The sequence below is a fragment of the Microtus pennsylvanicus genome, chromosome 3 (assembly GCF_037038515.1).
Source record: "Microtus pennsylvanicus isolate mMicPen1 chromosome 3, mMicPen1.hap1, whole genome shotgun sequence".
Lineage (NCBI taxonomy): Eukaryota > Metazoa > Chordata > Mammalia > Rodentia > Cricetidae > Microtus > Microtus pennsylvanicus.
The window spans coordinates 140,852,483-140,861,435 of NC_134581.1; the positions used below are offsets into that span (position 1 = coordinate 140,852,483).

The 8,953-nt window shown below is 55.4% G+C and overlaps 1 protein-coding gene across 1 annotated transcript; it reads right to left on the bottom strand.

The window, feature by feature from the left end:
• Positions 1–359: 359 nt before the first annotated feature.
• Positions 360–8,211, bottom strand: Grhpr (glyoxylate and hydroxypyruvate reductase). The gene is made up of 9 exons (XM_075967307.1): positions 8,075–8,211; positions 6,598–6,728; positions 5,745–5,817; positions 5,208–5,324; positions 4,462–4,550; positions 3,514–3,618; positions 2,597–2,732; positions 1,957–2,087; positions 360–647 (listed from the first exon to the last, which is right to left on the bottom strand). The coding sequence occupies exons 1-9, from the start codon at positions 8,155–8,157 to the stop codon at positions 526–528; spliced, it is 987 nt and encodes a 328-aa protein (XP_075823422.1). The 5' UTR covers positions 8,158–8,211; the 3' UTR covers positions 360–525.
• Between the last annotated feature and the right edge of the window lie 742 nt (positions 8,212–8,953).

Sequence of the window (8,953 nt, forward strand, 5' to 3'; positions counted from 1 at the left end):
TTGTGGCCTGGCCTTGGGGAGGAGTGAAGGGTGATTTAATAGGGGCTTCTACCTGGGGTGCAAAGGGAACAACAAGTAGATATGGACCCAGATCTTGAAACTGGGGATCCTTCTGCCCTCACTATGGCTGACAAACAGTGCTGACCTCACCACCTCCTTTCCTGCAGCTCTCTCCTCTGCTGTCTGCTCTTTCATCATGGTACCGGTATTGGGTTCAGGTGCTGTTTCTCTGGTTCTCCTTGTCTTTCCTCTATGAGGGCAGTGTGGGAAGCAGAGCCAAGGCAAAGCACCAGGTGCCCTGAGTCAGCAAACACAAGAGATGCTCTTTTGGTTAGTACTGCCAGTCACAGGCCCAGACACCGTGTCAGAAATTATTTAATGCTAGAATTACAGACTTTGGGCTTGGACGTGGCAAGCCCATTTGCCAGTTCCCATGCCCCCATGACGATGTAGTGGAGGCTTCCACCAGGCTCTTTCCTGAGTCCAAAGTCCAGCAAGATGTCTCCATCTTGAAAGCCCATCTGGCTACAGCTTGAGTTCACTGGGCATCGGCTCCCCTCTTAGGCCAGCCAGCAAGTTGTTAGCTGCCAGCAAGGACATGGTGTTTCGAGTTTTGTAGGTGGCACTGCCGATGTGGGGCAGGATCACTGGAGGGAGAAGGAAGTGTTGGTCCCAGACTACCAGTTAACAAGGCAAAGGATCCGTCACTGCACCCTCCGCCTGGTGTCCTCCTAGACTTAGGTTCCTAGGAACATCATTCCTTCAGCTTCAGTGGAGCAAGTGCTGAGACCCAAATCCAAGCAAAACATTTGAACCCTTAAAAATATGGTAGGTAACAGGGAGTCTTGCTGCCTATCTGGACGGTGATTCCAGGCACCAGCTTAGGAGCCTAGCAGTCAACACACCCTGCACCCTTGAGAATGGTGGCATAGGGCTTCTGAACTGAAGTAACTCCATGATCAAACGCTGGGTAACACAGTAGGTGCCTCTGGTCCCAGTGCAGAGCAAGTGAGCGCCTGCCTGCCTTCCAGAGCTGCGTGGGGGCAGGAAGCGGGGACAGGGCCAGCTTTCCCTCACAGCACAGCCAGTGTTCCTTGCATGCTGGCATGGGGATGGGCTCGGAGATTGCCAAGGGCTGAAATAATGGAGCCTTCACTGAAGAGGCACCAAGAACATGTCTGGGCTTCCTCTCCAGAAGGCATGGGGACATCCACAGCCCTGATGCCTCTCGGTGAGTCTAGAGAAACACCACCATTTCCTCAACAGGGGAGGAAAGGCAAGTGCTGAGGCCAGGGTCTCAAAATGCTCCCAGGGTCAGAAGCACCAGCATCTCATTGGGAGCCCATTAAGGGCAGTCTCCGGCTGCAATCAAAACCTTAGGGCAGGACCTGGCAACCAGTGGCTCAGTCCCTCCAAGAGACAGAAAAAAGAAAGAAAGAAAAAAAACTAGCCACCACAATTGCTGACAATGTACCAATAGCCAGAAGCATCTGGGGCCCTGGGTACAAAGGGAGAAGGGAGACTTAAAATGCCGAAGGCCAAAGAAGGGGACTTCTGCCCTCATCTGGTGAGCCAGATGTTGGAAAACCTAAAGCTGATTCTCCAGCCACATCAATGAGCTGGTGGCTGCTCGAAGCTTCAAAACTGGCACCAGCTGAAAACACCGGTGGTGTCATGACCTTTCCATACACTGGTAATAGCCATTCAGAGTGATGAGTTAGCCCCGTGAGTGGCTATAGGAGTGACATCAGCCTTACTTCAACAAACCCCATGGAGGCAGAGACTTAACTGAGCATCACATTCCTGTTAAACCCCAGTCACTAACAGCCTACACACTCCCGGCCCCTGGCTGGGCCCTCTGGGTTAGCATTGCCTCAGCTAGCCCCATAGCCAGGCCTGGACTATTCTCAAAACTCCATAGGGTGGCTACGCATTTGCCTTGGAAATAGCTCTTACCACAGTTCTTCAGGGTCAGCAGTGGATGGCTTGGAGGCAGGGGTTCTGGGGTGGTCACGTCCAGCCCAGCTGCTGCAATCTGACCACTGGTTAGTGCCTGGTACAGGTCGTCCTGGTTTACCACATCTCCCCTGGAAGTGACAGTCAGAACAACCACAGAATGTATTTCCACTCATCGCCTGGCACTGACTTGTAAGGCCATCCGCATATGAACGGTAGTTTTGACTGGAGCCCTGCCACTCACTAGCTTGTGACAGAGCTAATAAACTTACCTGGGCTCCTGAGGAAACCCTAAATTCCAGGCACACTAGAGGATGGGAGTATTTAACAGACTCTGAAGGACCCTCTGTGAGCCCCTGCCTTTGCAGCAGAGGGAAGTGGGCCCGCGGGGGAGCCTCTGGTGACTTGCTCCCAGAATCACACTACCCTGAGCAAGGTTGGGCTACTGCAGGAACCAGAAGGCTGTGCTGACAGATTCTCCCCACCCTTTCCTGTGTTTGGTATGTTGGTTTACCGAGTTTGACATGGCATCCTGAGCGCATGCACCACCAACAGGGACAGCAAATCCAGGTCCCAGCGGTGGGCACTGCCCTTTCCAGGAGTGCTGGGGGACCCAGGGATGAGGGCAGCCCTTGGCTACCTGCTGATGTTGATGAAGACAGCTGTGTTCTTCATCTTCTGGAAGAAATCCTTGTTGCAGAGCCCCCGGGTATCAGGTGTTAAGGAGCAGGCCACTACAATGAAGTCGGACTCCGCAGCCAGCTGAGCAATAGGCACTGGGGGAGGGGAGGGGAGGGGAGGACTTCATCAGAGGCTGAGGGACAGTAAGATGGCACAGGCCAATGACATGGAGTAGCTCTCATCTCCCACAAAAAGGACTCCCAGGATGCCAGGCATGATGGCACATACCAGTAATTCCAATGTTCTAGGGGCTGAGGCAGGAGGACTACCTTAACTTGGAGGCCAACCAGAGCTACAAAGCAAAACTGTCTCCGAAGTCAGTAGGCTAGGGAGGGAGATGTCTTGGTCAGTAAAGTGTCCACTGCATAAGCATGTGAACCTGAGCTTAGATTCCCAGGACCCACCTGAAATGGGCAAGACAGGAATTCCAGCCCCGGAGAGACGGAGACAGGAGGCTCCCGGAACTCACTGGCCTGTCACTCTAGCCGCAGTAGGTGTTAGATTCCGTGAGGGACCGTGTCTTAGAAACTATGATGAAGGGGCTAGAGGGTGGCTCAGCAGTTAAAATGATCAAGAGAGCCAGAGTTCGGGTCCCAGCACCCACGTAACATCCTGAGGACGCCTGTAAGACCAGCTCTGAGATGGGCAGAGACAAAGATTGTTGCTAGGGCTTCCCACCCAGAAGAGAAAACTCCAGGTCTTGGCACATGATGGACGTCTGTGCCCCTGAGTGCCCTTCTGTGTCCCAAGCAGGTAGACTAGAGACACGTAAGGGACACAGAAGCCCCCGGACACCTCAAGCTCCTCTATTCTGCCTGTAAATGCCATAGACCACCACTGCCACCACCATCGTGGTGAAATCAGGGTTTTACTTACCAAACTCGGCCTGGAATTCTGCTGCTTCCTGAGGCCTGGGCTGGCGCCCCGTGTAGAGAAATCTCTGGACACCAAATGGTTTCAGTCGTCCAGCAATGGCTTGACCTAGCGGCAAGGAGTCCACAGCTTGCTCCCACCTTCCAGAGGGCAAGTGCAACTAACCCTTCGAGGGGGACCCTTGTTCTGTCTTAGTGGAGCTTGGCTGCCCCAGTGTAACCAGTCCCTGGGCAGGGCACCGTTCTCAAGGATTCGGGAGGCAGTGCCACATTTTGTAGATGGACTGGCTGACACGGGCTCCACACGGCCCCGGTCATCTTGAGGGTCACTTGCTGACTTTCTCCAAGACCTGGATGTGGTACCTCTGAAGGTAGGGGGATCAAGAGGTCCCCTCCTTCTGTGAACACTGCCTCTTGACTTTGGAGGCTATTGCCCAGCTGCCAACTTGTACCCCCAGACCTACAAGACTTTCTCACGAATGTTACTGACAACAAGCTTGGACTCTTGGGTCCTCAGACTCAAACACAGTCCAGGTTGTTGGTCTCCTCCAAGAGGCTCCAAGGATTTCTGGCTGGCCAGACAGGTTTACCACGTTCTCCACTCCTGTCTGCTGCCTCTATATGGGCAGGATGATGGCACCCTAGCCTCCTACCAGGTTTTTGAGGTCACAGCACTGAAGGAGAGGAGGACCCTTGCAGAGTGGGAAGTAGCCTGCCTTCCAGAACCGGGGTCCAGGGTTGATGCAGGCTTTCCCACAGTCAGCCGCTTCCCACTGCCAGCCCCACCTTATAGCCTTCATAGTCATGAGCTCCTGTGAGCCAGTGAGCTCTTGGGGACTCTTGAACTTGCTTTAGTTTTTTGTTCTAGCCACACACAGCCTCTCCAAACGACACCCATTGTGCAGGCTTATGGCACTGGAGAAGGCTGGGGAGCAGGTAGTGGGAGCCTCACCTATGCGCCCCAGCCCCACGATGCCGACAGTGCTCTGCGAGAGTCCATAGCCGCACATCCACAATGGGCTCCACGTGCTCCAGCCGCCACTGTGGGGGGAAGAGGGGGGTTAGCCCAACCTTGGGAAGAGACGAGGGGCCACAAGAGTCCACACGCTGAGCACTCCTGGCCTTGGTCTGAAGCTAACCCTGCCTTCAGCCATGGGGCTGGAGTGGCCGACAACAGACTGGCTCTTTTGAAGCCACTAGAGGACACAGGAAGTGCGGCCATAAGGGGCCTTAGACAGACGCCTGCTTTTGCAGATGGGGAAGCCTGCAGAAGGGTGACCCGCCTGAGGCTGCACCACCAGAGTTGGGAGCAGAGGCCACACACTTAAGATGTGAGGTTTCAGGACCCTAAAGCAACACAAAAGCTGTCCTCCACGGAGAGCCCCGAGGAGGCCCGACTCCGGCTTCTTACCCAGAACCTGGTGGGCACTGATTGGAAAAATGCTTTCAGGTGTGCCCACACGTTCCGCACATGACGCCCTTGGGCACTGTCAAGAACGCTCCCTGCTCCTCACACTGAAGAGCCACAATAGCGTGATGTGGGCAGCTTTGGCTCCCAGAGCTACTTCCGGTCCTGCAGCTTGTCGATCCCAGTGCCGCAAGTGCGCCGGCACCCAGATCTCCCGACTTCCCTTCCTGTCCCCTCTAATGCAGCTCTGCCCGCAGTCTCAGGCCCGCTGCCTTCCCACCAGGACTTACTTCTTTACCTCCTCTATGGCCTCTGGCAGCCGGCGGCTGGTCGTGAGCAGCAGGGAGACGGCGAGCTCTGCGGTGGCATCGGTCAGGACACCTGGCGTGTAGCCCACTCGGATCCCACTAGGAATCAAACACCTGGTGGTAACACGGGCCTCAAGCGCCACCTCCCCCAGTATCTACCGATGGGTCACTTCCATGGTGTTGCTTTGTTCCTTCTTAGCTCCTGCTGCCGGGAGGCTCAGAACTAAGGTCTGGAGTGGGGAGCTACTTCATGGTCCTGATGTCTTCGTTGGAAAGGGAACTAACACTTGCCTTTCCTACTTCTAGAATACCATGGAGATCAGAAGAGACAGCAAACATGACAGATGGGGTCAGACGTCACTCATAGCTTATAGCTACCTGGGTTTCCATGACTTGTGCAGGTGTCACTGATTTCAGCATCAGCCACTCTGCACGCTCACGGAGGCACACGTGATCAAGCAGAGAGCCCTTCTCGTCCACTCTGGCTCAGCCCTCACCACCCCACCCCACCGTGTTTACCGTTTCTTGATTTCATCCAAAGCCAAGTGGTCAACCCCCACTGAAAAGGTGCTGATGACCTTGAGGTTGGCTCCTGTTGTACAGAAAACACACACGTGAGAGGGCCATCCGGGGAACCCCTACTTATTGTTTCTTAGATGAAGGGGAAAGCTGCCATCTTTGTTGCTCATATAAAGCTCAACACCCTCTGCCACCTACAGAGGCTCAGGGAGTGCACCGGCTCAACCACAGTACTCCTGGGTCTCCTTTACCCACACCAAAGGGCTCCCCATGGATACTCCAAAAGTGGCGGGCTGGGATGTGACCTCCTCCGTGTGGGCCCTCCCCCACCTAAGCGGCTGGGTCCAGGCCAGGGGTGGGAGTGGTTCTGCACTGAATCTGGCAGCCACTGGGTCTGAAGCTCTCCTTAAACTGCCTCAGCGCGACTCACAGGGTGATGTCCACTCTGCTCAGGAACAAGACCTGGGAGCACAGCGGTGCACACACGTGCTTGGTGCCTTTCAGTGCTAGGCACAAACAGCGCAGGGTCCTCTGTCCCGCGCACAGAACCAGAGAGATCCCAAGGTCACAAAGGCGGCTATGGAACAGCAGGAAGGTTCAGAGCCCACGGCACCCTCCTCCACTCCCCACTCCACTCATGAACCACGTGGTCTTTGCCCTTTTGGAGCCTCTCCAGACGGGGGGGGGGGGGGGGGGCAAACGACACAATGTGTGCCAGGTGGAGCTACCGCTGGGAAAGCCCTCAGAAAGACAGGGAGAAGACCAGCTCCAAGGCTGGCCAGCCGCTGAAAGCTGATGTGCTCATAGGGCAAGATGCCCCTCAGAATTCTGCCCAGGAAGGCTCAGCACATACCTGCAGCATCCAGAAGTTTCTTATCCACACGGTCAGAGAGGCGGCAGAGCAAGCCATGGGCCCCCACCACGCTTCGCTCCAGTTCCTCTCTGGGGATGGGCTCATCCGAATTCCACTGTTCCACTTCACAGCTGAGGGAAGGGAAGCCACTCAGAGGCCGCAGGGAGCTTCCTGGGTGCTACAGCACAGCACGCAAAGATGGCCTTCCACTCGCTGTGCCTCAGAACTATTTGGAATATGGTTGGGGAAAGGGGTGAAGGGCTGCCAGAGTGGGGGAAGCTGACAAGAGCCGAGGGGGCCCCCAGGCCAGAGCAGAGCTTAGAATATCCTAGGGACTAATCTCAACCCCAGAGAGAGCTCTCTCCTGTTCAGTGAGTCTCCAGGCAGTCTGTTGTGGAAGAAGTAGGGGAGGGTATAAAAGTGGAGGGGGGGGGTCCTACACCAAGATTAATAGGGCTTATCTTCAGTTATGAGTTCACAAAGTACAACACTTTGCCCTGTGGACTTGCCAGCTCATGGGCGCCTAGCCGCGGGAGCACTGTAGTGTGCTTCCTTAGCTGTCTCTCGTGTGAGGTGCTCCTCCAAACCCTTGCCACTGAATTCGGAGCAGTCCCGGTGTGTGTGCACAGGACAGTGGCTGGGAGGGTCCCAGGTCCACTTGTCCCAGCACTTCAAGAACAAAAGTCCCAACAAAACATGTCCTCAGGAAAAAAATTCAAAACAAGTCACACACACCCAACCCATCAGAACTACAAGGACCTAAGGAATCTCACCTTCTCCCAAACTGACAATGGCAGCGCAAAGCCGAAGTGACCAGGCTGTCATGGGACAGATCTGAGTATAAAAGGCCAAGCTTGCCACCTGGAGGCGGGTGACCATGGCACAAGGCACAAGCCCACCTAGCCTGTGTTTTCAGATCGGTGATGAAGGAATTTTAAGGCTGACTTCACAGTGCTGAAAGGACTGAAAGTTTGTGTTCACAGCTCCTGGCAAGGCTAGCGACGAAAGGTCCAACAGGAAGAACATCCAAAGAGCCGAGCCAAGCCAGTGACTGTTGCAGTCTGACTCCTGCCTGTCTGCCAGCTAACCTCAGAGGGTAAAATCCTGAGCCCGGACCTGGCCTCGAAGGCAATCTCCCTTCCCTGGAAGGCTGGAGACCAATCGCCTGGAGCAAGCTACACCTCGGAGAACTTTCTGAAAGACGGCCCCAAACTCCAAGGCCCCCTTCCCCCACGGACACAGCGGGCAACTCCTGAACAAAAGCCCCCAAGCGCCACCCCCGCCTGCTAGGCACTGGGGTCTAGGGAGAAAGTCCCCAGTCATCGGGCAGCCCCCCGAAGCCCCAGCGGCGTGTCTGGAGACAGCCAATCCATCCTGAGCAGGTGCAAGGGTGTCTGAGTTCGGGGACACCCGCCCGGGGGACGCGGCAAGGGGCCGGGGGCTCAGCTGCAGTCCGAGCACAGACGCGGGCGCTTACTCTGCAGCCTTGGCGAGCACAGCCCTTCCCTCGGCCGGTAACGAGCCAGTGATGAACACCTTCATGATTCGTGCTAGTTTCATAAAATCCGCAGCAGGGAACGAATCAGCCTAGCGTGGGGCTCGGCGGCGGAAGTATGGGCGGGACCGGCGCCGGGGGCGGGGCCGGAGGCCGGGCTCTCAGCCACCCTGTGCGGGTGGGGCTGTGGCCCCGGAGACTGTCCAGGAAAGAGGTGGTGTGTATATGTGTGCTGAGTGTAGGGCTCTATGTGCCCTCAAGGGTATTATGGCCTGGGGACGGCCAAGCATCCCTAGGAGCCTGGATGAGTGAGGGACATACTGAAGAGGAACGTGGATGCGCAGTTATGGATATGAGAGTCTTTCTGAGTACGCTATCAGAATGAGGAGGGGGACAAGGCCCTGATGAGCCGTGCTAGGTCTACTTTAGCCACACTATCCCAGGCAGAGGCCACCAAACTCAAAGCCAAGCCTGGCCTGCATACTCTCAGGAGGCTTGGGGAGAAGATCTGAATCCAGATAGTATGTATACCTTTAATACTTAGGATGATTCCCTACATAAATCCACAACTGTAGTGGGGGAGTTTAACCCTTCACAGGCCACCCAGGAGAACTGGACACCTGCTGACTGGCTGGAGACAGTTCCTGAGAAAAGGTAGAGAGCCTGCTGGGTCACAGGTAGGGTTTGCAGATGGGATTGAATCTGGATCTTGGCTCTAACCCTTATGGGATGTTTGGCCTTGATGAAATAACATGCAAGCCCTAATCTGCACCCCAACCCCTGTTTCTTCAGGCACATGACAAGTATAACACTTCTATTGAAGGTTGTTTTCTTTCCAGTACTGAACAGGGAGGGTTGCTT

Coding starts and splice junctions, on each gene's coding strand:
- Grhpr (XM_075967307.1), bottom strand. CDS start 8,157: ATGAAACTAGCACGAATCATGAAGGTGTTCATCACTGGCTCGTTACCG. Junction 5,325..5,744: donor TTGGATGAAATCAAGAAACG/GTAAACACGGTG, acceptor TTTGATTCCTAG/TGGGATCCGAGTGGGCTACA. Junction 3,619..4,461: donor CGTGGGGCTGGGGCGCATAG/GTGAGGCTCCCA, acceptor CCTTGCCGCTAG/GTCAAGCCATTGCTGGACGA.